Genomic DNA, 27,032 nt, shown 5'->3' with positions numbered 1-27,032 from the left:
TGTTCATTTTACGGGGGTCTGAACTCTGAAGTAATACGAGTTAGAATATTTGATATTTTAAGTTTAAATTAATAAAAGTCAATGCGAAGAGGAATTATAATTGGGCCAAAAAGTATTAAGTTTGTTTCATGGAATTCGAGTGGATTTGATGAGATTTGGAAATAAAAAATACCATTTTAATGTTTGAAAATATAAAATTTCAAAATGAGATTGTTATTTGGTGAAATTTGATGCGATTTGATTTAACTAGGTGAAATTTTTGCAAAATAAGTAAGATTTCATGGGATTTTCTGGAATTTGAGTCATAAAAAGAAATAAAAATATTTTTACTAATAAATTTTTATAGCTTACTCATAAATTTTAATATTTTTCTCAAATTTTATAAAATATCATTTATCCGAAAATACATATTATCAATTCAGAACATTATATTATATATATTTTTGATAAAATTATTTCAAAATCAATTTTAAATAATTTGTATTAATTTTTTTTATAAATAAGACATTTCAATTAAAAATTTTGTTGTTTTAATAGTAAAAAAATAAATTTATCAAAATTTGATAAATTTATTTTTAATGATAAACTTATAACTTTTATTAAAAATTTCAATTAAAAATATTTTTATATGTACGAAAATAAATTTTTTCCTTGATAAAAAAAATTTATATAAATATTGTTAACAAACAAATCATTTTTAAAAATAGAAATACAAGATTTTTTAATATAAAATAAATTAGTTTTAATGATTAAAATAAATTTCAAATTATATTTAAAATTTTACCAAACATCCATGTTGAGGATTGGGTTGAGTTTAGAAGGGGGGTTGAATAAACTCAACGGCCAACTTATTAAATTCTTTTCGAATGATGTGCTAAAATCCTGTTAGAGATTTTAACGATTCTTGTTCAAGTATAAAGACCAGCAGATCACAAGATAATGTGCGGAAAACGATCTGTTGGTTAGTGGGTGAAAAATGATAAAGCCGAAAAGCAGTAGATAGCACAAGGTTTGTTTCTGGAAGTTCGAAGATGAATCTTCTACGTCTCCCCTTCTTCTGTTTCCAGAAGGTATCACTAAAAGACTTTGGTGAATACAGCACAACAATTGTACACACCCACTTCAATAGGACTTGCCATTCGCCTATTGAAACTCTTAGCTTTACAACTCAACTTCTTGAATGATCTTAAATTCTGGAAAAGACTCTTTTTCAGTTACAAATTCTTATATCAATGAATTGATGAAATAAATAGCTTAAGAAGATATAACTGAAATAGCTAGCACAATATGATCTCAATGATCAACAGTATGCAATGAAGCGTGTGCTGCCTTTTTCAGTGTTGAGCTCTTTAGATAACTGAAAGTTCTAACAATGCTCGAATGATGTTTTTCAATTCAGATTTTTGTTCAATGCTTCATTTTTTTTTTTTACAAAATCCTTCATCTCCATATATAGGCTCTATAAAACGTTCAAAAACTGAACGGTTCTTTTCTTTTTGGTGGTTCAGCTTTATTGCTTAAAATGGACCATGCAGAATACATTAAAAGTAATCAGTCGCAGTTCATACAAAAAATGGTATACCGTCTTAAATGTTCTTGTATAGCATTTAATGGCATTTAATGAAGCAATAAATGCTGGTATCACGTTAATAGATCAACGGTAATATTTAGAGACTTTGAGATACGCAAGATTCTGTTAGTGTATATTTCGAATTTTGTATCCTTCTAGTTCTGGTTTTAGCTAAGAAATTATTTAAGCAGGTTTTAGCGCGATACAAGAACTTCTGGTTTACAACATCTACTGGTTCTACTGGTTTTGTTCTTAATCCAACATCTACTGGTTTTTCCTTAGCATCTCCACAATAAATTTAATTCTAACAATTTCCCCCTTTGTGGTGATGCCAAAACCTAGATGTTCTGTGCTAGTAAAATAGAGATAAGAACGGATTAGATAATCAAAACAATTTATATCCAGAGAAAATCACATAAAGCATAAATATAAAAGAGACACAAAGAAAAATTAGTTTGTTCCAATATCCCTGAAGATGGCTTCATCTGGATTTTGATCCCTTCCAGTTGGTCTGCTGCTACTTGCTCCAGTTCTATCGTCTTCCCCCTTTTTGGCATCATCAAGAAGGACCCTAGCAAGTAATTCATCCATTCTCCCAGATAAGTTGTGAATGCCATTTGTCAGCATCTCCAGATAAGGAGTCTGATTAGAAACTCGATCATTAATAGCAGTGAGCGTTTGAGATTGAGAATCAATCTTGGCATCCATCAGGTCCATGGTGGTGGAGATTGATCGAAATATTTCATCATGCTCGGTGATCCTGGTAAATATTTCAGATGAGCAAGCGCGATCTGACTGGAACTTCTGGATATGGCCTGTCGAAAGACGATGGTCTCAGCATGCATTTTACTCAGAGATTCCGCAGTGTTCTGTATTTCCTTAGACATGCGTTCTCGGAAGAATTGAGCATCATGAAATTCGGCGGCATTTTCATAAGATATCCGCTTGACTAAGTCTGAAAGATTTACAAGATCCCTTTGGAGAGCATCAATTTGGAATTCTAGATCAAATGGTTCCATAGCTGGGGAAGGAGTCCTTGCTTGCCATCTTTGTCTAATTTCCTCCATTCGGGCAATGTGCTCAGGAGACTGCAAAGAAGGAATAGAGAATGGTGCAGCTTCTGCTTGAGTCGTAACAGCTGGTTCTGGTTCAGCAGAAGGTCCTTCTGAAGCAGTAGACTGTTCTGTTGGCCCTTGGTCTGTTTGCTGCAAAACAGCAGCAGGTACAGATACAGCTTGTGGCTCAACAACAGAGGGTGAAGTATGCAACAAAATTGCCATATCAGCTTGGTGAGCTTCTGAAAAATGCTCAAGTGCTGGAAGAGACGATGGAGCAGTAGTCATAACAGTAGCACTGGCAGCAGCAGTTGCAGTAGCAGTAGCAGATTCTGGATAAGGATCAGTAGTAGTAGGAATAGCTTGAAGCAATTCATCTTGTGCTGTTTGGGTCGGCATAATCGATTCGATTACCTCATCAACAGAGGCCAGATCATGTACAGAGATCAGAGATGAAGATTGAGTAGGAACTTCTACTGGTACAGGAGTACTAGAGACCTTGACTTCAGGAGAAGCTTTGGTCGGTTCCTCAACTGTCTGATTCTTCAAAATTGCGGAGACAGAAGTGAGACTGAACTTTGGAGGCCGAGAAAAGGCCTTTTCCTTATCATCAATTTGTTCAGAAAGAATTGTCAGCTGCTCCGACAAAATTTGAATGACATTCTGGTCATGAAAAGCAGTAGGACTTGCAGAGTCAAAATTTGACTTTAAGGTTTTCAGAACAGTGTCCATCTTCTGCATTTTGAATTTTTCCAGAATGTAATTGTGACGATTTATAGCTTCTATCACATTTCGTGTCCCGGCAGCATCAAAAACATTTTTCTCATTTTCTACTGTTTGAGCATAAACACCAGTAGTTTTCAAAAATGTGATTGGGTGGTAGACTCGTACCTTAAGCCAATCGTCAAAAAATTTCATATTTTCTCTGGTTGAGATCTCAACTTCTTCCAGATGTAGATTTATTGCTGTTTGGATTGAGGAGGGAGCCACCGGTGATTCAGACAACTCAGTAATCTTACCTTTCCCTTTTCCGGAAGAGGCAGAGACTACTGGTTTAAAAGCAGAAAAACCAGTAGCTGATTCTCGAATGACCAAACTAGAAGTTGGTCTGAAGCTTTGAGCAGGTGAGGGCCCTGATTCAATAGGTTTGGCTTTGGTGGATGAAACTACAGATGGAAAAACTTGGCGGAGAGGAACATTCTCCAGTTCAGAAAGAACCGCTGTTTTCTTGATGCGGATTGTTCTGCGAGGCTTCTTCTTAGCTAGGGTGGGAGGCAGTGAAGCTTGCTGAGTGAGTGCTGCTGATTCTCCAGATTCTGTTTTGTCAGAATCAGACAAGACCCCAACTCTTTTTCGTTTAATTTTCTTCTGCATCTCAATTTGAGATTCTCCAATCTCCTTCTTAATGGCCACAAACTCACCAACGGTTAGCTTTGGCCTTAAAGCAAGCACGCTATCAGCATCAGTCATTGTTACCGAAGAGCCATCCTCTTCTGCTGTTCCAGGAAAACCAGCATCTTTCAACATTGTACTGATTTGTACAGCAAATCCAGTACTTTTCCTGAGAATCATATCCTTCATAATGCGAAACAGAAAACGTCCCCAATCCACTTTCTTTTCTGATGTGATGGCCACCATCACATGAACCTTTTCTTTTGTTAGTTTGTCAAAGGTTCCAGCCTTAACTAACAAGGCTTTTGCTACTATATCAGCGAGTACCTGGTACTCAATTTTCAGTAGCTTTTTGAAGCAAGAGGGTGAAAGTTCTTCTCCAGTGGCTGAAAAATTTGTCAAGGCGATGGACATGTCTTCCTTTGAAATGTCCGAGAGCTCGGAAAGGCCAGAAATCGGTAGGAAGAAAGTGGAACCCAGAAGTGCAGCATCAATAGAGATCGATGCATCTCCATGTGTATAGGTAATCTTGCCTTCCACAACTTCTGCTTTGGCATAGAAATCCAGAAGAACAGACTTGTAGATAACAGCAGGCGATTCCAAGAATATTCGAAGCCCAGACTTTTCCAATGATTTGAACATCTTGACAAGATTCTCATCGTTAATAGTGAGAACAGAAGCAAAATTCACCTGATAAGCATTCAACGTATATGCTGCGGCCATTTCTAAATTTGAAAGAGAATAGAAGTATGTTAGTAGTAGATGCGAAAAAGCAGTAGAGACAAGGAAATAATCTGAGTTCGTAAATCGTAGTGAAGAAAAAAATGAACGGTTAAAGCAAAATATACAGCCATCAGTGAACATAGGGACACGTGTCGATATGTTAGAAGAGAGAGAGGCAAAAGTATCAGTTACTCTACTCATTTTAAAATATTTTAAAAATTGGCGGGCTGTCCGAGGCGGTTGCTAAATAAACAGAAGCTGATTTGTCATTTTATGATAATATCTACTGGAAGTGGATAAGATGCTGAAACAAATGCAGCAATTCAACAACTTCTGGTAGGTATACTGTTTTATCGAAAGGACAAATCAGTTTCTAATATAAATGCCATAAAGATGTTCCCCCTCAATTAATGCAGTAGTAATGGATATTAAATACTAAACGACTCTTGGCAATCTTTCAATTTAAACCGTTGAATTTGAACAGTCGCAAGGATCTTTATCTCCTTTGAATATCACTATAAATACCTGCAAGGGTTAAATATAAGGTTAAGTAAACATAAAAATCAAAGAAAGAAGAGGTAACAACTGATCCGGAAGCAGAAGCAAGAATGTTCAGAAGACAGCTTGCTGCGATTTCTAAGAAGATGTTGGAAAAAGTCGTTCTGCACATAATGATCCTTGGATCATACTCCTGGAGTTGTAATATTAACAATCAAAAAGATTGTTTGCTTTCATTGAGATTGATATGTAGCATCGATCCCTTCCAGAAGCATGCTAATGCAATAAGAGAGTGCTGGTGGATCGATAATGCTAATATCATCTATAATGCCCTGTAAAGTATCTGATTATACATTAGTGCTGACAAGACCCAAGCTTGCTAGATTCTTTGCAAGACCTAAGCTTGCTGGATTCTTTTCGAAAAAGACTCTCCTTCTTCTGCTGAAGTACTTTGCAAAAATACTACAAGCTGCTGATATTACTGAAGACATAAGCTTGATTAGTCTAGAATTTCAGAAGACGTTTCGATTGTCTTGAGATTTCTGTAACTTTCGCTTTGTTTAATGTACTGGAAAATTTCTAATAAAATTTCAGTTGAAGTACTTGATGTTCCTTTATTCCTTTCTGCAAACAACTCAATGTTAGAAGAATAAAATGAATAAATGATTAAGTTCAGAAGGAAGTAAGTCGTCTTATGATAGCTTCTACTGGAAACTGAAGAAAGCCTTGTTTTGTTAATGAGACAAAATACATTCTGCATCTGACACAAAATCACAGAAGATCAGAATAAAGTTCTACCTAAATTAATGCAAAGAATAAAGTTCTACCTAAATTAATGCAATTATTAAATGAAAATACTTGGTAACTGAACCGATGATAGCTTGATATGGGATGTTTCATATATATATCTACTGTAGTCAAGACTTTCTCGAGCTTTGGTGCCTGATTTTCATCTATAAATATGAACATGGGGTAAACCAGATAATCATTCTTTAAGAGAAATGGCAAGAGATAATAGTCCTGATTTGGCTGATGAGTTTATGAGGGAGGTGACCGCTGCAAGAAAGAAAGCAATAGAAGACAAAGTGCTGAAGAAGACACTTGCTACCTGGACTAAAATCCAGGAGCTTAAGTCCTCCTTCGAGAGTGGGCGAGCATCTTCCACCAAGGAGTTGTTAATGATGAAGAAATATTATCGACGTCTCCATAGTGCTGATAGTGCAGACGTCGTCTCTGATGATGGCGTCTACCTTCTCATGCTCTTAAAGGAGCAAAAGACTCTGAAAAAGATTGCTTTTTCAGAGGAGTTTCTACGTACCTCTACTGGAGAGCTGACCACTTGGTTGGCATTCTGGAGAGTTTACGTTAAACCAGAAGTGAGAAATGTACGCCCCCGCTTCGATTATTTTAATGAAATTTTATGTCTATTGATTTTCTCTATCGTTCAGCTTTTACCTTCTGCAAAATTAAAAACTGAATAATCACAGAGGGAAAGTTAAGCCATAATATCAGATGATGATAAATAATCAAGTTAAATCTATTAATCCAAGTGTATTTCGAAAGTAAGAAAACTTATTCTCAGGCAGAGGTTTTGTAAAAATGTCTGCTGCTTGCTGATCAGTAGGAATGTATTCCAGACGAATGTTCTTCTTTTGCACATGATCTCTGATAAAATGATGTCTGATATCAATGTGCTTAGTTCTGGAATGGAGTAGTGGATTATGTGATATAGCAATTGCACTCGTATTGTCACAAAATATTGGTGATTCAGAGGCTTGAACTCCATAGTCTTTGAGTTGTTGCTGTATCCAAAGTATTTGAGAACAACAGCTTCCAGCAGCAAGATATTCAGCTTCTGCAGTAGACGTGGCTATGGAAGTCTGCTTTTTGCTAAACCAGGAGATCAACCTATCACCAAGAAATTGACAAAAACCACTTGTGCTTTTTCTATCCAGTTTACATCCTGCATAATCAGCATCTGAGTATCCAATAAGATTAAACGACGAGTCTTTGGGATACCAGAGGCCTACATTTTGAGTACCCTTAAGATATTTTAAAATTCTTTTATTAGCAATGTAATGTGATTGTTTAGTGTTTGATTGAAATCTAGCACAAATGCAAACATCAAACATGATATCTGGTCTACTGGCAGTAAGGTATAAGAATGAACCAATCAAACCACGATACTGAGTTACCTCTACTGAAATTCCCCCTTCATCTTTATCAAGTTTAGTAGATGAGCTCATAGGAGTGGAAGTAGCAGAACATGTTTCCATCCCAAACTTTTTCAGTAGTTCCTTTGTATACTTAGTTTGGTTTATGAAGATTCCAGTATCAAGTTGCTTGATTTGAAGTCCTAAGAAAAATGTTAATTCTCCCATCATGCTCATCTCGAACTGGTCCTGCATTAACTTAGCAAACTTTGCACATAATTTGGGGTTAGTTGACCCAAATATGATATCATCAACATAAATCTGAACTAACAATATGTGTTTGTTTTTGGCTAAGGTAAACAAAGTCTTATCTACAGTACCAACGGTGAAACCATGATTAATGAGAAATTGTGAAAGTGTGTCGTACCAAGCCCTAGGTGCTTGTTTCAGACCATACAATGCTTTATATAATTTAAAAACATGATTTGGTAACAAATGATTAGAAAAAACCTGGAGGCTGTTCAACTTAGACTTCCTCTTGTAGTAGACCATTAAGAAACGCACTCTTTACATCCATTTGATCTACTTTGAAGTTTTTGAAAGCAGCAAAGGCTAAGAATATTCTGATAGCTTCGAGCCTAGCTACTGGTGCAAAGGTTTCATCATAGTCTATTCCTTCTTCTTGTCTGAATCCTTGTGCAACCAGTCTTGCTTTGTTTCTTACAACTGTTCCTTCCTCATTTAGTTTGTTTCTGAATACCCACCGAGTTCCAATGACAGCTTGGTGAGAAGGTCTAGGTACTAGAAACCAAACTTTATTCCTCTCAAATTGATTCAGCTCTTCTTGCATAGCTTCTATCCAACTGGGATCCAGAAGAGCTTCTTCAATCTTCTTTGGTTCATCTTGAGAAATAAAAGCAGCATGCATGTATTCATTTATCATCTGTCTTCTAGTCCTTAGTGGAGCTGCTGGATTTCCAATTACCAAAGATGGAGGATGAGATTTTCTCCAAATAAAAGGATTTAGATTGTCTTCATATAAGGCAGTAGATTGTTTTGGAGTATCGACTGCTGGTTCTGGAATGTCAGCTGCTGGTTCTGGAGTATCAGCTGCTGGTTCTGGAATGTGAATGTCTGGTTCTGGATTTTGAATATCCTTGACACTTGATTCTGCATCATCTTCACTGTCTAATTTCAGATAAACCCTGTCTAATCTTTTACTTAAATTAGATATGTTAGTAATCTCGGGAACACTGCTGTCTTCATCAAAGACAACATGAATATATTCTTCAACATTAAGAGTTTTATTATTGAAAATTCTAAAAGCCTTACTAACTGCTGAATATCCAAGAAATAAACCAGTGTCAGATTTTGAATCAAAAGCAGCTAAATGATTTTTGCCATTATTGTGTACAAATCATCTACAACCGAAAACATGAAAGTAAGATACGTTCGGTTTACTTCCTTTCCATATTTCATACGGAGTCTGATTGTTTCTCTTGTTGATCATCTTTCTGTTTTGTGTGTAGCAAGCTGTATTAATAGCTTCTGCCCAGAAGCGCTGAGAGATGTCTGCATCTGCTAGCATTGTTCTAGCAACTTCTTTAAGTGTTCTATTTCTCCTCTCAGCTACTCCATTTTGTTGAGGCGTCCTGGCAGCTGAATATTCATGATGAATGCCCTGTTCATCTAGATATATCTCAAGAATCTTGTTAGTAAATTCAGTACCTCGATCACTTCTGATTCTAATGACAGAGACTGATTTTTCATTTTGAATCTTTTTCAGAAGTTTGATCAGGAGGTTACTGGTTTGATCTTTTCCAGCAAGAAAATTACCCAAGTAAATCTAGAGAAATCATCAACGACAACAAGGGTGTATCTCATTCCCCCTAAGCTTATGATAGGGATTGGACCAAATAAGTCCATATGTAATAATTCTAAACATCTTGAGGATGATTTGCTGCCTTTATTTTTGAAGCTAGATCTTACTTGCTTACCAAGTTGACATGCAGAACATACATGATTCTTAATAAATTTTATGTCTGGCAATCCATCGACTAAGTTCTGCTTTTTGAGATTGTTGATAGACTTAAAATTTAGATGATTCAATCTTTTGTGCCACAACCAGTGTTTATTACTTAGAGATGCAACTAAACATGTAGGATCGATTATATGATCTATGTTCCATGAGATTTTATAGGTGTTTCCTTTTCTTACTCCGGTTATAACAGTAGAATCATCAGCATTTTTAACTGTGCAAGTGTGCTTCTGGAATGCTACTGAAAATCCATTATCACATAATTGACCTAATACTGATCAAGTTATAACAAAAATTTTCAACTAAGAGCACATCCTTAATAGTGATGTTGCCATGGATAATCTTACCCTTACCCACGGTTTTACCTTTTGAGTTATCCCCAAAGGTTATCTCTGGTCCAGCACAACTTACTACTTCTGATAGTAGACTTTTCTGTCCAGTCATATGTCTTGAACATCCACTGTCCAAATACCATGTTGAGCTACTGATCTTGGTTTTCTTCACATGTTCCTGCAAGCACAAATTTTAGTATCTGGTACCCAATCTATTTGGGTCCAAGCCTTATTAGTCCCTTTGGAACCCACATTTGTACAATTTTTATACTTCGGATATCCATGGAGGTGTGTGCAACAGAGGGTCTGTTGTTTCTAACATTGTGTATCTTAGTATGTTGTTCTTCCCTTCTGTTTCTGTTGTCTAGCCTGTATCTCTTCTGAACAGGTCTAGAATTGTAGTACTGGTAGTTTTTAACCTTCATAGGAGGTTGTCTTCCTGAGTTGAATCCTCTTCTGATTCTAGAACTCTGGTCAACTTTTTCCTTAGGTTCAACATAACCCAGACCATAATGCATCTTTTTGTTCATCTGATTTACATTCTTTTCTACTGAAGCAGTAGGTACTTCTGGTTTCTGTACCACACTGGATTTCACAAAGTGAATATACTTCCCTTTGCACATATCCAGTTTTGGCTTAGTATTCGTTTCAGAAGTGCCTTCATTATTACAAAATCCGAGACCACTCATGTCTCCAGATTGTTTTTGTAATTCTTGCATCTTTTCCAGTGAAATAGAGGACTTGTTCCAAACATTTACCAGTAGTGATAACTTCTGGTTTTCAGAAAGCATCTTCTGGTATTCTGCTTTTGCTCTTTCATTCTCCGTTTTTAATTTACTCATCTCAACTTGTAAATCATTACAGCTGTCTACTTGCAAGCAAGTTAACTTACTGTTCTGATCTTTTAAGTCCTGATTTTCGATCTTAACTTCCTCGAATGATTGAGAAAGTCTAGAATACTCTTCTACCATGTCGTGTAATGCTTTGACTAACTCAGTGCGTGTAAATTCATCAGAATCAAAGTCAAATACCTCTCCATATGTCGAGGTTGAATTAGTATTTGCCATCAGACATTTGATCTCATCTTCATCACTTTCACTTGAATGGCTTTCAGAACTAGAAGATTCAGAACTTGAGTCTGCCCATTTGGACTTACTTTCTTCTGCAACCATTGCCTTCCTGTCTCTTCTGGTCTTTTTATCATTGCGTTTGACACCCTTCTTCCTCTGGTCACCCTTCTTTGGTTTTGGACAATCAGCAATGAAGTGTCCAACTTTTCCACAGTTAAAGCATGCCATATCACTAGATGATGATTCCTTTTTGAAATTGCGGTTGGGACTTTGAAATGTTCTATGATTCTTTCTCATGAATCTGGAAAACTTCTTAACAAATAATGACATTGCGTCATTGCTTATTTGTTCAGCACTTCTCTCAGAAGTACTCTAAAGCAGTAGCAGAAGATGAGCTTGGAGCAACTGTAGTAGTAGAGTTAACAGTAGCTGCGAGAGCTTTGGTTGGTGGAATTGCTAAGGGCTCTTCTCCACTTCGAACTTCAAGTTCAAACTCATATGCCTTTAAATCCGAGAACAAGTCGTGTAGTTCTAACTTGTTGAGATCCTTGGAAGCTCTCATTGCCATTGTTTTGACGTCCCATTCTCTGGGTAGGCCTCTCATTACCTTTAATGCAATTTCTCTATTGCCAAAGTCTTTCCCAAGAGCTGAGAGTTCATTGACGAGGCTGCAGAATCGTTCATCAAATTCATTCATAGTTTCTCCAGCCCTCATCTTCATATTTTCAAACTTCTGCATGGCTACAGACAGTTTGTTTTCCTTTGTTTCTTCGTTTCCTTCACAGATCTGAATTAATTTTTCCCAGATTTCCTTGGCAGTATGGCACATCTTGATTTTGCTGAAGGTATTTTTGTCGAGTGTCTTGTATAAAATGTCCTTCGCAACGTTGTCAAGATTGGCTTTCTTCTTGTCCTCACTTGTCCATTCATATCTTGATTTTTCAAGCATATGAAGTGCACCTTCGGTGATAGCAATAGCTGGATTTGGCTTTAAGATCTTTAATGGACCATCAGTGATGACATACCACATGTCATCATCTTGAGCCGCAAGATGAACGTGCATTCTGATTTTCCAATCATCGAAATCTTCTTTTGAGAACATTGGAACTTTGCTGAAATGAGCCATGTCTATTAAATATTTTTCAGAACAAGAATAACTCTGCTCTGATACCACTTGTTGAGGATCGGGTTGAGTTTAGAAGGGGGGTAGAATAAACTCAACGGCCAACTTATTAAATTCTTTTCGAATGATGTGCTAAAATCCTGTTAGAGATTTTAACGATTCTTGTTCAAGTATAAAGACCAGCAGATCACAAGATAATGTGCGGAAAACGATCTGTTGGTTAGTGGGTGAAAAATGATAAAGCCGAAAAGCAGTAGATAGCACAAGGTTTGTTTCTGGAAGTTCGAAGATGAATCTTCTACGTCTCCCCTTCTTCTGTTTCCAGAAGGTATCACTAAAAGACTTTGGTGAATACAGCACAACAATTGTACACACCCACTTCAATAGGACTTGCCATTCGCCTATTGAAACTCTTAGCTTTACAACTCAACTTCTTGAATGATCTTAAATTCTGGAAAAGACTCTTTTTCAGTTACAAATTCTTATATCAATGAATTGATGAAATAAATAGCTTAAGAAGATATAACTGAAATAGCTAGCACAATTTGATCTCAATGATCAACAGTATGCAATGAAACGTGAGCTGCCTTTTTCAGTGTTGAGCTCTTTAGATAACTGAAAGTTCTAACAATGCTCGGATGATGTTTTTCAATTCAGATTTTTGTTCAATGCTTCATTTTTTTTTACAAAATCCTTCATCTCCATATATAGGCTCTATTCAACGTTCAAAAACTGAACGGTTCTTTTTCTTTTTGGTGGTTCAGCTTTATTGCTTAAAATGGACCCTGCAGAATACATTAAAAGTAATCAGTCGCAGTTCATACCAAAAATGGTATACCGTCTTAAATGTTCTTGTATAGCATTTAATGGCATTTAATGAAGCAATAAATGCTGGTATCACGTTAATAGATCAACGGTAATATTTAGAGACTTTGAGATACGCAAGATTCTGTTAGTGTATATTTCGAATTTTGTATCCTTCTAGTTCTGGTTTTAGCTAAGAAATTATTTAAGCAGGTTTTAGCGCGATACAAGTACTTCTGGTTTACAACATCTACTGGTTCTAATGGTTTTGTACTAATCCAACATCTACTGGTTCTACTGGTTTTGTACTTAATCCAACATCTACTGGTTTTTCCTTAGCATCTCCACAATAAATTTAATTCTAACAATCCAAATTGAATTCCAAATTTAAGGAGTATATTCGTTGCAAATATTTGATGACTTTTTTAAATAACAGACATTTGTGTAGTTGATACTTTTGCAGAATCTCACATATTTTTATATAATCTTGTAGATTTATTTTGCATGCTTTTTATTGACTTTTGTAAACAATTTTATGGAGCATTATGTATTTTGTAATTTATTGTTGTGATTTTTTAAATTTATTTGAACCAACGATTAAACATGAATAAATTTTTATTTATTTCAAATATTTATCTCTCTCAATAAAATATTTTTAACATATTAATTTTACGAAAGATAATAAATAATTCAGTATTATATTTAATATAATTGAACTTCAATTATTCAATTCAACATGTTTATTTAAATAATTAATATTTTGTTTAAAATGCATAACAATAATTGTATTGTTTATTTTTCTTATTTGATATATTGTCAACAACAAAATTGATATATTTTTTATGTAAAAACTTACTTAAAATGAATGAAATTATTTGTAAGTTTGATTATTTATTAATATTGAAATATATATATATATATATATATATATATATATATATATATATATATATATAATACAAAAATTTTGAGTTATAATCAAAATCAAGATATAAATTAACTAAAATTATAGAAAATAATTAAACATCAAACGTTATATAATAATTAATTTTATAAAATAAATTTTACTTATTAAAATTATTATTATTTTCAATTTATAGGTCAATAAAATATTATAATTTTTTTATTATGTAGTGTAATAATTTTTTTAAAATTTTTAATAAATATAATTTAAAATTTATGAGGTTTGTGATTGGAATTCCAAAAATAAAATGAAAGATATTAATAATTTTGGTTTTAAACATAAAAAGTATATTTTAAAAAAGTAGAAATAAAAAAGATAAATGGATGAGAAAAGAATGAAAATTTTAGTGTTTGTATTGAGTATGTGACTTTGGTTGGTTTTCCAATTAAATATAATCTAAATCTTTAGGTTGACTCAAAGATATTTTTTGACATTTTATTGTTGTATTTTAGACTTTAATTCTTGTATTTAATAGAAGAGTATATCTCTTGTGGGACGGTTTCACGAATCTTTCTATGTGAGACGGTTCAACCCTACCGATATTCACAATAAAAAGTAATACTCCTAACATAAAAAGTAATACTTTTTCATGGATGATCCAAATAAGAGATTCATCTTATAAAATACGACATGTGAGACCGTTTCACACAAGTTTTTGCCATAATAGAATTTCAGGAGTTATTAAAAATTTATTGATATTTTGAATATCTATAAACTTTTGCGAAATTTTTAAAAGTCAAATTTGAATACCGTGTGACTTTTTAAAATTTTACAAAAATTTACATTGAATATCATTAAACTTTTATAAAATATATAAAAATTTAGATTGAATACTTTTAAATTTTAAAACTCTATAAAAATTATTAAAAATCTCGATCCAATACATCTCTACGCCTCTGTGAATTTCCAAATCTCAATTCAAATCCAATTTTTTAAAATGCCGTCGGCCCAACTAGCTAATTACCTCACCCAGCCGGCACAGATCGTAATATCATTTTATCACAAGAACGAATGAATAACCAATAGAAATTTAGGTGTAACCGGAATCCCGGATACGAAATCCTGTGTAGATCTTCTCCAACGGGAGAGCCGAAGCTTGTGATGTCGCAAGCTCGCGTTTACGCTGACGTCAACGTTCACCGCTCGCGAGATTATTGGGATTACGAGTCGCTCACCGTTCAATGGGGGTATGGATTTCTGGAACGCGTTTCACCCACCTTTTCAAATATTTCATATCGAAGTGTTTGGGAAATTTGTTTTTCCTTGATAGATTCGACGTGTGCGTGAACAGTAGTATATTGTATTCGACTCATAAATTAGCTTGTGGAACAATGGGGTCGCTTTGTTTGCTTATCGGAAACCTGATCGCATTAGTGTAATGAAATGTTGCCAACAAAGTGTTATATTATGGGCATTTAGATTATCTAGTTTAGTGCTTTGGGGGATGGATGATCAGTTTTATGGAGGAAATCGTGATTAGTGGGGGGATTGGGAGAACCACCCAGAAATCCGAAGAAAAAGAAATTCAAAAGAAATTCAACAGCTGAAGGAGAACAGAACCGATCACTCAAACATTTTGCAAACACTATGAAAAAATCTTTAGTTTTCATCTTCAAGTATTTTTTTATCTTTTTAGTCTACTTTCAAGTTTTTATTCATTTTCATTTTTCAGCAATTTTTATTGCAATTATGCGGATTCCTGGTGATTTATGAAAGTAAAATCATGTTGTGAGTTTCTTTTCTTCCATTTCTAATGTCATTTCAATCAAGTTCTTTTATTTTGTTGATGTTAGTTTAAGATATTAGAACCGACGATTGAATTTGGAATTCACGTCATTTGAATAGTTGGAACTTAGATTTTTATTATTTGTAACACAAATTGGTGCTTGTAGCACCTGGACACCCGCAACTCAATAAATATTGTGTAAACAACTTGTCACTTTGGCAATCAGGTTTTGCGGTTAATTGGTTCCAAACTTCCAGTGGATTGGTCCCGATGAATCCAATGTAATTCTTAAAACACATGACTTGCTATGCCCTTTATGAAAGTCTTTATCATTAATTATACCTCACTTCTTGTTTTTTGAAAATCTCGTCTTCTCCGAGCAAATTGTCTTTGGCATAGTGCCTTCTGAATTAACCATGTTCGTCTGATGCTGGTTCCTGAAATAGAATGGTGCAGTTTGGTTGGGTTTTCGATTCAATTCTGCTTGAAAGGTTTTTAGACTTTAGTAGAAATCTGCAGTTTTTTAATGTAAATATGTAATCTTGAATCTATTTTAGCCATAATTTTTTAAATGTTGATGTGGTGTAGAGAGATGTTAAAATTGTATTGATTTTAGTAAATCGGTGAAATAGTGTATTGATTTGTTGAAAAAAAGTAGAGAGAAAAAAGTTTGTGTTAATATTTTTTGTTCTCAGTGAATAATAATTGATTTAAAATGTGAAATGAAGTATATCTATTTAAAAATTTTGAAAAAAAAGAGCTCTAACTTTTGTTTTTTTCCTAACATTTTGTTGGTACTCCACTAAAAAACCCAACCACAGTCGGCCAATGATTTTCCAAAATTTTTGTGAGAGGATCTGGATTTGCCCGTTTAACATGCTAAGTTGAAATATTTGGGCTAGAAAACTACTTGTTTGGATTCCTAAATTGTTGTTCATATGTGTATCTTGTGTCATTTGGCTAAATTCTCTATTCAGGATGGAAATTTGTTATTTTTTATTAATAGGATTCTTTATCATGAACTTGGATATAGTGAAAAGTCAAATTAGTGTCATTCAGAATTTAAGTTGTTTGTCATCACTATTGGTTTGGATTAGATTGGGCCTTTCAGTTGTTTGATTCAAGGAATGTTTAGTTGCTACTGAAAAGTATATTGAAGCAACATATATTTTTATTTATTGATTCAGTACGCATAATTTTATAATTAGCAATCTCTGACAGACTGATTGCTTAATGAATCACCATCTTATCCTAGAAACTAATGAGCTCATCGATAAGGATAATCCAAAGAAGGAAACTAAATGATTGAAAAAGTGATGTTCCAAATGGTGAGAATGGAGTTGTTACATCCGATGAAATTCAAGGGAAAGAGTGAGGAAAATAATTTTTGTTGGTGTTAGATTCTTTTTATGGTCACATTTATGAGTTAGGACAATGTGGGGATGGAAACAGAAAAATATTCTGAATCAGCTTACAATGCCAGGGAAAAAAGCACAACGTACAATAATTTGTCTTTGCATATTTTATGCGGAAAAGAAATAATTAGGTCTCCGCTGGTGGAGTGGACACAATTATTTTATATTGGTGGTTGTTGCCCCGTGACTTTTTCACTAAACTTGTTTGCTTGGCTGGGTTTTCTTTGTTTGATGATTTTCTTGGTTTAGTATGATAGCACATTCATTTCTTGTGTATTCAGTGATCAAGATGACTATGAAGTTATTCGGAAGGTGGGAAGGGGGAAATACAGCGAAGTCTTTGAAGGTATAAATGTCACAAACAAAGAAAGGTGCATTATCAAAATTCTCAAACCAGTCAAAAAGAAGAAGGTAACGTCATCATTGTATCGTACTGAATGAGAAAAAAGATACTTGAAAATACCACTCAAATTGGATTTTGATGAATTGGAAAAGGTCAATTTCATATGTGTTTTCTAAGATATAATTCCGGCAAACCTCAAGATACGTGTGTTCCAAGGTCTTTATGTTTATCTCTAAGTTGTGATTTTTGTTTTACTTTCTTTTCAACAGATCATATTAAAATGTATGAAGAAATATTCTATAAATAACAAACGTTTATCCTACTAAATGGGGTCGATCATATAGATTCTCCTTTGTCACGGTGCTTTGTCCCCTACTATATCATCATCTATATTTAAAAGAATTTTATCATGTTTTATTGTTGCTAATCTCTCTTACTCGGTCAGTTTACATATTCGTCAGTCTCACATCGTCTAACTGTGGCATTTATTGGTATCCTAAGTAGATTTAATGATTATTTTTTCCCTTCTAGGGTTAGAATGATTTGTTCCTCATTCCATTCATGATACTCTTGCAATTTTAGGCATATGTATATATTTCACCGTTCATCTTGTTACATAAAGATAGCCTTTATGTTTGATGACACATTTTTCTCATTATTCGATATCAATCAGAAGTCATCAAGATCTTTTACTGTAAATGGTATTATGTTGACTTGTGCAGATAAAGAGGGAGATAAAAATTCTTCAAAATCTGTGTGGAGGTCCCAATATTGTGAAGCTTCTAGATATAGTGAGAGATCAGCACTCAAAAACTCCTAGTTTGGTTTTTGAATATGTGAACAGCACTGATTTTAAAGTTTTGTACCCAACATTGACAGACTATGACATACGATACTACATATATGAGCTTCTAAAGGTACAATTATGTGTTAAATCTTCTAGCTTCCTGAACTTTTACAGTTTCTTATTGTTCTGTTCCTTTATAGGCCTGGTAGTTTTTTATTTTTATCTGTCTTGATCTCGAGTTCGACATACCTCTTTTTGATTTTATGTAAGTTCATGTCCCTGCCTTGAACTTGAAAGTCTAATGATAAAGTTACGCCTCTCTTTTTTTTGTCACGTGAAATATTGACATGAGAGATAAATAATATAATATAAAACAAAAACATTAGTAAACTCGAATCAGACAATCTGTATGCTCCTTTCATTCTCTTATTATAATCTAAAAGATGACGGAGATCATTTGGACCTTTTTGAGCTTCCTGTAATCAAGCAATCACCCAAGTCAAAATAATAAATGAAACTTGTAGAAGCTGAACTTTGTTTATTTAGCCTGCATGATACCATCTTTTTCTTGGGGTTGAGTTCCTTGCTAAGTTATTACACAACTGTTTAACAGCTGCTTACATGGAATGATGAAATTTTAGGGCGTCTAGACTCTAGAGTGCTTCTATTTAATTATAGACCTGAAAATAATAAAGGTTCAGCACATGTTTACTTGATCATGTAAAAGAACTTCAGTTTTATACAGTCAATTTACACATATATTAGTATTCAGTTATGATGTTTTAGCTAATTAGAGCCTCTATGAATTGGTGAAGAATAATTTGAAAAGGGCTTATCACATCTTTGAAGTTGACGGCCTTGCTATTATTGAATTCATGTAAATTAATTTTGAATGAGATTATAATGCTTGCAGCTTGCTGTCTCCTTTTTCTAGTGCTTAGCCTTTCGTTTAACATGAATGATATGTTAATGATGCCGGTTATGGTAACTGCGGTATCAGTTTGGAATTGTAGTTGGTGGCTTTACAAGGACAAACTTTTCCTTCTCTGAATTCTTGTGACTGCCATCTTTTAAAATAGACAGAATTACTCTTTGTGATTTTGTCAATGATCTATTTTGATCTGATGGCTGTCCGATATACAAAATTGCAGGCATTAGATTATTGTCATTCTCAGGGAATAATGCATAGAGATGTCAAGCCTCACAATGTTATGATTGATCATGAATTGCGAAAACTTCGTCTAATTGATTGGGGGCTTGCCGAATTTTATCACCCTGCCAAAGAATACAATGTTCGAGTTGCTTCAAGGTTTTTGTTCTTCTTTTCCTTAATCTATTTGTAATGTAGGGTGAGGGTGAGGGTGAGGGTGCGGGTGCATATTGATGTAAGTTACCCTTTTGTTTTTATATTGAAGATATATACAATGTTTCTTTGATTCAGAAAATTTTATGCATATAACTATCTCATAACGCTTTTGGCCTCTTCAATGCCAATATGGAGTTAATTAAAGTTCCCGTTATTTTGTCTTTGAGACCTGTGCTTTTTTCTCTTTCTTATTATTATCATCTAGATACTTTAAGGGCCCTGAACTACTTGTGGACTTGCAAGACTATGACTATTCTCTAGACATGTGGAGCCTTGGATGTATGTTCGCTGGAATGGTAAATATCCTTCTTGATAAAAACTTATTTATTTTTTTGTAGTTATTGCCATTTGAATTATTATCACTTCTCATTTGCAGATTTTCCGGAAGGAGCCATTCTTCTATGGTCATGATAATCGCGATCAGCTTGTCAAAATAGCCAGGGTACTAAGAAATTACAATAGTGATTGAAATTATAGTAATTAGTTGCTGTATAAGATTTCTTAATTGCTATTTCTTCTAATTAATTGTAGTGCCTTTACTCGAGCAACTACTAAATAGACTAATAAATATGCAAAATTTAAATTTGATAACAACAATTAAACATCGGAAACCAAATAACATAATCATCTTACTGCGCCCTTATCCGAGCCACTACTAAACAGATAAATATGCAACATATAAGTGTGTATATTACGTTTGGATATTTCAGTCAGTACATTACGTACCCAACTAAAACAATTTGATAGAAAGCTTACTTGTCTGAACCTACACAGTACCGACATAATGAAATCACTGTCAAGCCAGATCCTGAATTACCAAACATACGTCAAAGTTTTTCCTAATGATTCTTAATTCACTGTTTAAGGCTTTTGGATTATACTTGTGTCCGTCATCAGCCTGCTGATCATGTCTCGATCTGCGTCCCGGTTAACCGAACCCTCCTTGAGTCGATACTAGTTCCAAAATTCCCGACACTAACTGCCCTAGAAACTGGCTAAAAAACCTAAGGTATATGGCTAGAACTCGAGAGAGAATTATTGAAGGAAGCAAATCAGCTTTCATTTATAGGCTGCATCCGGACTAGTTCAGAAGATCCAAAATCAATCTTATCTGCCGCGTGTTAGAATCTCATTCGTCTAGTTGGATTTCTCGGGATAATGTAATTTGAAGTAGATTGGGTTGTCCATTTTAATTTCGGTGTATCCTAACAGGTTATCTTGAATTATCAATTCTTTAATAATGCTTATTTAACAAGTCTTTAATTATCTCTTAATTAGTATTTCATTCAAAATAAAGTTTCGGGTCATTGCGTTAATAGTGGATTGATTTAAGAAAACTCATTTGTAAATGGACTATAAAGTCCAAAAGTTTTTTTGTTTAGATTTTCCACGAGTGTCACTGGGATTCTGCAGTTTTTGACATCGTATATATTTTTTTAAAAATATATCAAAATATCATACATATTGTGATATCCTTTTCATCTATACCATAATATTATGTGTGCCTCTTATCTGAACGAGGAGTGCTTACTTTTTATATTATTATATAATATCAACTATGCCAGAAAAAGGCGTAGTTGATTGTTACGTGCCTGCGTTTGGGATTGTGTTATGGGTCGTTTGACAGTGAAATTTTCTAGTTCGGAGTAGGACTCTTGTCTTTTTGATTTACGACCTTGACGACCTATGATTAGTTCAAGGGTTGGGGCTCGTGAAAGCAAGAGAACCACCCGATCTTGTAAAGTAAACTTTTATTGATAACTTTTCGATACTCAATCCCTCTCCCCCAAATCCCTACATATACCACTGATGCAATCCACAAAAAACTGAAAAAAATCATACCAAATTTCAAAGATATGCTGAAATCTCAAAAACAAGGAAATAGTTAAACAAGGAAATAATTATCCTTGCTAACTAAGGAAAAAATCTTCTTGCTCCTCAACCTTTAACCCTAAATTTTCCATGTGTGAAACATTGATACATCTTGGGCCCGTCCTCCACATTCTTGGGCTTGTTCTCCATCATCCACAACACTTTCTCGGCCCACGTCGTCTTCGCGGATCGTGACATTGCCGTCCCCTTGAGATGCAAGTTTGTCCTCAAACTTGAAAGAAGGGAATTGGGCTGCGAAGGCTGAAACCGCTTCCCAAGAAGCCTCAGATGGTGCCATCCCTTGCCAATGAACTAACAACTCGTGGCAGCCATTGCGTATGCGGGTATCAAGGATGGCCTGCGGTTGTCTGTTCTCCTTTTCTAGGTGAAAATGCGGAAGTACATGTCTGCCTCCTGATTGCCCTTGAACTTCTTTAGCGATGAAACATGGAAAACTGGATGGATTTTGGATGATTCTGGGAGTTGAAGCTTGTATGCGACTGAGCCAATGCGACTGGTTACCGAAAATGGACCATAGTAACGAGGGCCGAGTTTCTGATTTTCGCGATAAGCTAAGGACTGCTGGGGATATGTCTGCAGTTTGAGCAGTACCTTGTCCCCCACGTCGAACCGGAGTTCATGAGGAGTAGCATCATATCGTGTCTTCATGGAGTTTTGTGCTTGCAAGAGCCTGTTTTTCAATTCCATGAGAACTTGATCACGACTTTATAATTCTCTATCCACAGAATCAATACGTGAGAGACCAGGGCAGTATGACAACAGGCGTGGTGGGGGGCGCCCATAGACGACTTCAAATGGCGTTGTGCAAAGAGAAGAATGAAAACTGGTGTTGTAGCAATACTCAGACCACGACAGCCAACCTACCCATTTCTTTGGATAATCCCCTGTAAAGCAACGCAAATACATTTCCACAATGCGATTAGCAGCCTCTGTTTGACCATCGGATTGTGGGTGATATGCCGACGTAAAGCATAATTGTGAACCACTCAGTCGGAAAAGTTCCTTCCAAAAGGAGCTTGTAAAAGTGACATCCTGATCAGTAACAATTGTCTCTGGTAGCCCATGCAATTTAAACACGTGATCAAAGAAAATGCGAGCGACGTGCACCGCGGTATAAGGATGGGAGAGGGCCAAAAAATGAGCATATTTAGAGAGGCGATCGACGACAACCAATAGCACACTTTTGCTTTGTGACACCGGGAGCCCTTCAACAAAATCCATGGATATATCGGCCCATATATGCTGAGGTATCGGTAGGGGTTGGAGTAACCCTGCAGGTTTTAAAAGTTCCACCTTATTACGTTGACATATGAGACACGTAGCCACATACTCTTGGATTTGGCGTTTCATTCCTGTCCGAAAGAAATCACGGGAAATGCGATGCAAAGTTTTTTGGAAGCCCTCATGGTAGGCATTATGGGTACCCGAAATGATAACGGCAATGGAGGGAGAGATTTTCGGCAAATAAATACGCTGGCGATACCATATAAGACCATCCTGGAATTCCCAAGGCCCTATAGCTTCGCCTTGCTGGATTTATTGGATAAGGGGTTGAAGCTCGGCCGTGTCCCTATGTTCCTCGCGAATGGTGCCGAATATAGCTGACTGCGGCAGGGAGATAGCTTGTAAACTGCCCTCAGCATCATCACGCCTGAATAGCGCATCGCCACCATGTTGGAGCTGTCTGCTTTGTATTCCACGTGAAAATCAAAACCCAGAAGCTTGCTAACCCAATGCTGCTGTGGTGAAGTCGTAATTCGCTGCTCCAGTAAAAATTTAAGGCTATAGTGATCGGTGCGAACCACAAAAGTGTTGCCCCAAAAATAAGGTCGCTAAGGGTTGGCTAAAGAAAGCAACGGGACGCCCATTTTGATGCAAAACTGCGCCAATCCCAGTATCAGAAGCGTCGCACTCCACCACAAAGTGTGCTGAAAAATCCGGCAAAGCAAGAACAGAGGTTGTTGTCATCATAGTTTTTAATAGGGCAAACGCACGAGAAGCCTTGTCGCTCCACTTGAAGGAGTTCTTCTTTAATAGCTGTGTAAGGGGAGCTGCAATGGTGCCATAATCCTTGACGAATTTACGATAATAACCGGTGAGCCCCAAAAATCCTCGCAACCTTTTAACCCGGGTTCGGGGCTGGCCATTTTGTGATTGCCTTAATCTTGTCCTCACCAACCTTTACACCCGTTTGATTGACTACGTGACCTAGATAGGCCACCTCCTTTTTGGCAAATATACACTTAGATCGCTTCAAGACAAATCGTTGCTGCCGTAATATCGAAAAAATTGTGAGAATATGACACAAGTGGTCGTCCCACGTTGGGCTATAGATCAAGATATCATCAAAGAAAACCAAAATAAATTGCCTCAAATATCGTCCAAACATCGAATTCATGATTGATTGGAAGGTAGAAGGGGCATTGGTAAGGCCAAAGGGCATTACAACAAACTCAAAGTGGCCGTGGTGGGTGCGGTAGGCTGTCATGTGCACGCAACTAGGATCCATAAGAATCTGGTGGTATCCGGCTCGCAAATCAAGCTTTGAAAAATATTTTGCACCATGAAGCTCCTCCAAAAGCTTGTCTATGACCAGGATCGGGAATTTATCCTTGATAGTTTTTGCATTAAGAGCCCTATAGTCGACACAAAACCTTTAAGTGTTGTCACTTTTCTTGACTAGAAGTACGGGGGATGAGAATGGCGAATTGCTGGGTCGAATGAGACCTTTCTCGAGCATATCAGCGCAATGTCGCTCAATTTCGTCTTTTTGTGCATAAGGATATCGATATGGGCGCACCACGACGGGATTGGCACCGTGTTCCAATATAATTTTGTGATTGGCGCTGTGCGGAAGTCCCTCTGGTTCAGCAAAGATATCAGAAAATTCTTCCAAAAGATGTGTAACTTTCCTTGGAGGTCTTCTTCGTTGTTACGCAATGTAGATAAATGCAGGCTCGTTGTATTGCCGCCTTCTTGTAAGCCATATAATGCAATCGTTGTCCCTCCTTGCAAGAATCTCATCGACATATCCTTGAAGTTCCATGTGATAGGACCTAGTGTTTTGAGCCAATTCACGCCCAAGACTGCTCCGAATTCACCCTAATGAGAAAATGAAAAATTCCACACAGAAGGAATGTCGTTCCAGTTGGATGTTTACGTTACGACAAACTCCGGTGCCTGATAATTTTTTCCCATTGACCACTGTCACCCAAAGGGCTGTTGGATTCTCTATTGGCAACTTCAATTTATCGGCCAAGTTGGTGTTCAAGAAGCAGTGTGTGCTGCCCGAATCTATTAGTACCAAGACCGGAACACCATTAATAGCCCCCTTAATTTTCATGGTTTGCGCTTGTGAGGACCCCGAAATAGCGTGTATGGTCAGCCCCAAGTCGTGTGATTCCACTGATTCACATTGTTCTTCCTCGATTACTTCTAACCAAAATAATTTTTTGCATCGATGACCGGGGACATACATTTCATCACAGTTAAAACAGAGCCCACGTGATCAGCGCTCCTCCATCTCTGCTCGATTCAATTTTTTAACAAACGGCGGTGAACTCGGATTAACCCTTGGTTTGCGCGGTGCTTGGGTTCTTTCTTTCCGCTCGAATAGGCGAGCACGGCTCATTGCGCTTGCTAAATCCTTGGGCTGCTGGATTTCCACCTCAATTGCAATATGCTCCCTTAACCCGCTGATGAATATTTCTACTTCTTGTTCGCTGGTGAGAGCACAGGCATGGGCAACTAGTTGTTCTCTCTTATTACAATTAACATGATGTATTGTTATTGGATCCATCTCAACATTCATTACACAGTAAACATCCCTTAAGATTTCTGTGCAACATTTTTAATACTAGATAAGAAGTTGGTTGCAGGACGAATGGACCATTTACATTTAAATATTAAATGTGCTATTGTGAGGATTTGGTTTTTATCAAATTTCCTGAACCTTTGTTAGCTTTCAATTTATATGTTTGAAATATCTGTCCACTATGACTTATTTATTTTTCAGATATAATGATGCATTTTTTAGTCCTTCTGAATTTATAAATGTGCTTATATGACCTTAAACATCGCAGGTCCTTGGAACAGATGAGTTGAACACATATTTGAATAAATATGGTCTTGAACTGGATTCTCAGCTTGAAGCTCTTGTTGGCAGGTATTATTGTAACTATGATTAGTCTCCATTCCTCACTCCAAGTTGTGCACCTGAGAAAAACTTTTAAAGCCTGATATCTCATTGAATGGGATGATGTTCTTTATTTTGATTTTTACTTCCTGTAAATCAATAATTGATGAAGGAAATTACGTTGTCTAAAATAAAATTCATGATTCATTTCCATTTATCGAGGCCAAGGTTTATTAGCCATAACTTACTGTTGTTACCTTTCCCTCAGGCACAGTAGGAAACCCTGGACTAGATTTGTTAATTCAGACAATCAGCATCTGGTTTCACCGGAGGTTTTTTCTTCTACCTTTAAACACTAGTGATGTTTTTCATCTAGTTATACCTCATCTGTGCGATATCGTTGACTTCTTTTTTTGGTTTGTCATCGTAATGATAGGCCATTGATTTTCTTGATAAGCTTCTCCGATATGATCATCAGGACAGACTTACGGCCAAAGAAGCAATGGTAAGATCTAGCAGTCTTCTCCCCTCCCTTTTTCCCTTTTCTTTTTCATATGTTAAATCTTCCACCCTACTTTTCTTCGATTCCGGAAGAAAAAATTATTTGTAATTCTTACAAATGTACCAGATTTGCCCACCTAATCCTTGGAATTGAACCCCCTCCCCAACAATGAAATCATTTAAGGTTCAGATTTGATTATAAATAATCTTGGAGTAATGGATTTTAAATCAGTTGATCAATTAAGAAATTGAAATCCATTATCGGTTGTAGAAATATAACATAAAATAGATGATGGACTTTGAATCCGTGTATCTAGAACTATCGAGATCAATCCATCAAAGGCTGTTTGAATGTCCTTGATCTTTTCTTCCTTAATGAAATTGAACTTGATAGATAGTATAATGGTTCTTATATACACATTTCCATCTCTACTGCAGGCTCATCCATACTTTGCCCAGGTGCGAGCTGCCGAAAATAGTAGGATGCGACCACAGTAGGTGCACTCGTTTGCGTTCTTGATCAAATAACATCTCATTCGAATTCAGTACTCATCAATGCGAAGCGAATTGGAAATACTTATTGACTATGAATCAAATAAGAAGATATTACACATTACATGCATTTGATAAATGCTGTTTGTAAACTGTCGGATCCTATGCTGTAGTGTGGATCTAGTTCTATTAGTAGTTTATCTATGAATCGGACTCCCAGATACTTTTTCCTACGTAGGGAGTGTGTGAATGAAATCGCATATTTCACTAACTCGAACAATTTAAAGCCTTTTCTTAATGGAAGCCCAGGTCAACCAAAAACACTTTTTGCTGACACCAATCCGACTATGTAGCAGATAGGATAAGCTTGTGAAGAAAAACCAAATATTTATATCTAGGATAAGGTGGCTTAGTATCAAAACTACGCACACACGAAGTCAAACTCGAAGGTCAACTAAATTGTACCCCAAAGATATAAATAGATCGTGGAATTTGAAAATTTTAATCCTCATTGGAAATTGATAAAACTGAAATATAGTAAATGTTTTGCCTATAAAAATGTAGACATTGCAAACCAATTTCGCCATACTTGAAGATTAATAACTTATTTTCCTTGAATATTTGTCCATAATTCCATGGATATATGGGACCA

At 35.9% G+C, this 27,032-nt stretch overlaps 1 protein-coding gene across 1 annotated transcript; it reads left to right on the top strand.

Moving 5' to 3' along the window:
* The first annotated feature begins 14,640 nt into the window (after positions 1-14,640).
* LOC142547434 (casein kinase II subunit alpha-2-like) lies at positions 14,641-26,588 on the top strand. Its single transcript, XM_075655730.1, has 10 exons — positions 14,641-14,909; positions 17,145-17,274; positions 17,929-18,123; positions 19,145-19,302; positions 19,565-19,655; positions 19,736-19,801; positions 25,335-25,417; positions 25,656-25,719; positions 25,824-25,892; positions 26,327-26,588. Exons 1-10 carry the CDS (start codon positions 14,824-14,826, stop codon positions 26,384-26,386), a joined length of 1,002 nt encoding a protein of 333 aa, XP_075511845.1. The 5' UTR covers positions 14,641-14,823; the 3' UTR covers positions 26,387-26,588.
* Positions 26,589-27,032: the final 444 nt, after the last annotated feature.

The sequence above is a fragment of the Primulina tabacum genome, chromosome 5, assembly GCF_025594145.1.
Source record: "Primulina tabacum isolate GXHZ01 chromosome 5, ASM2559414v2, whole genome shotgun sequence".
Classification (NCBI taxonomy): Eukaryota; Viridiplantae; Streptophyta; class Magnoliopsida; order Lamiales; family Gesneriaceae; genus Primulina; species Primulina tabacum.
Note: the sequence above shows the minus strand (reverse complement) of the source record. Positions and strands in the feature narration are given on the sequence as shown.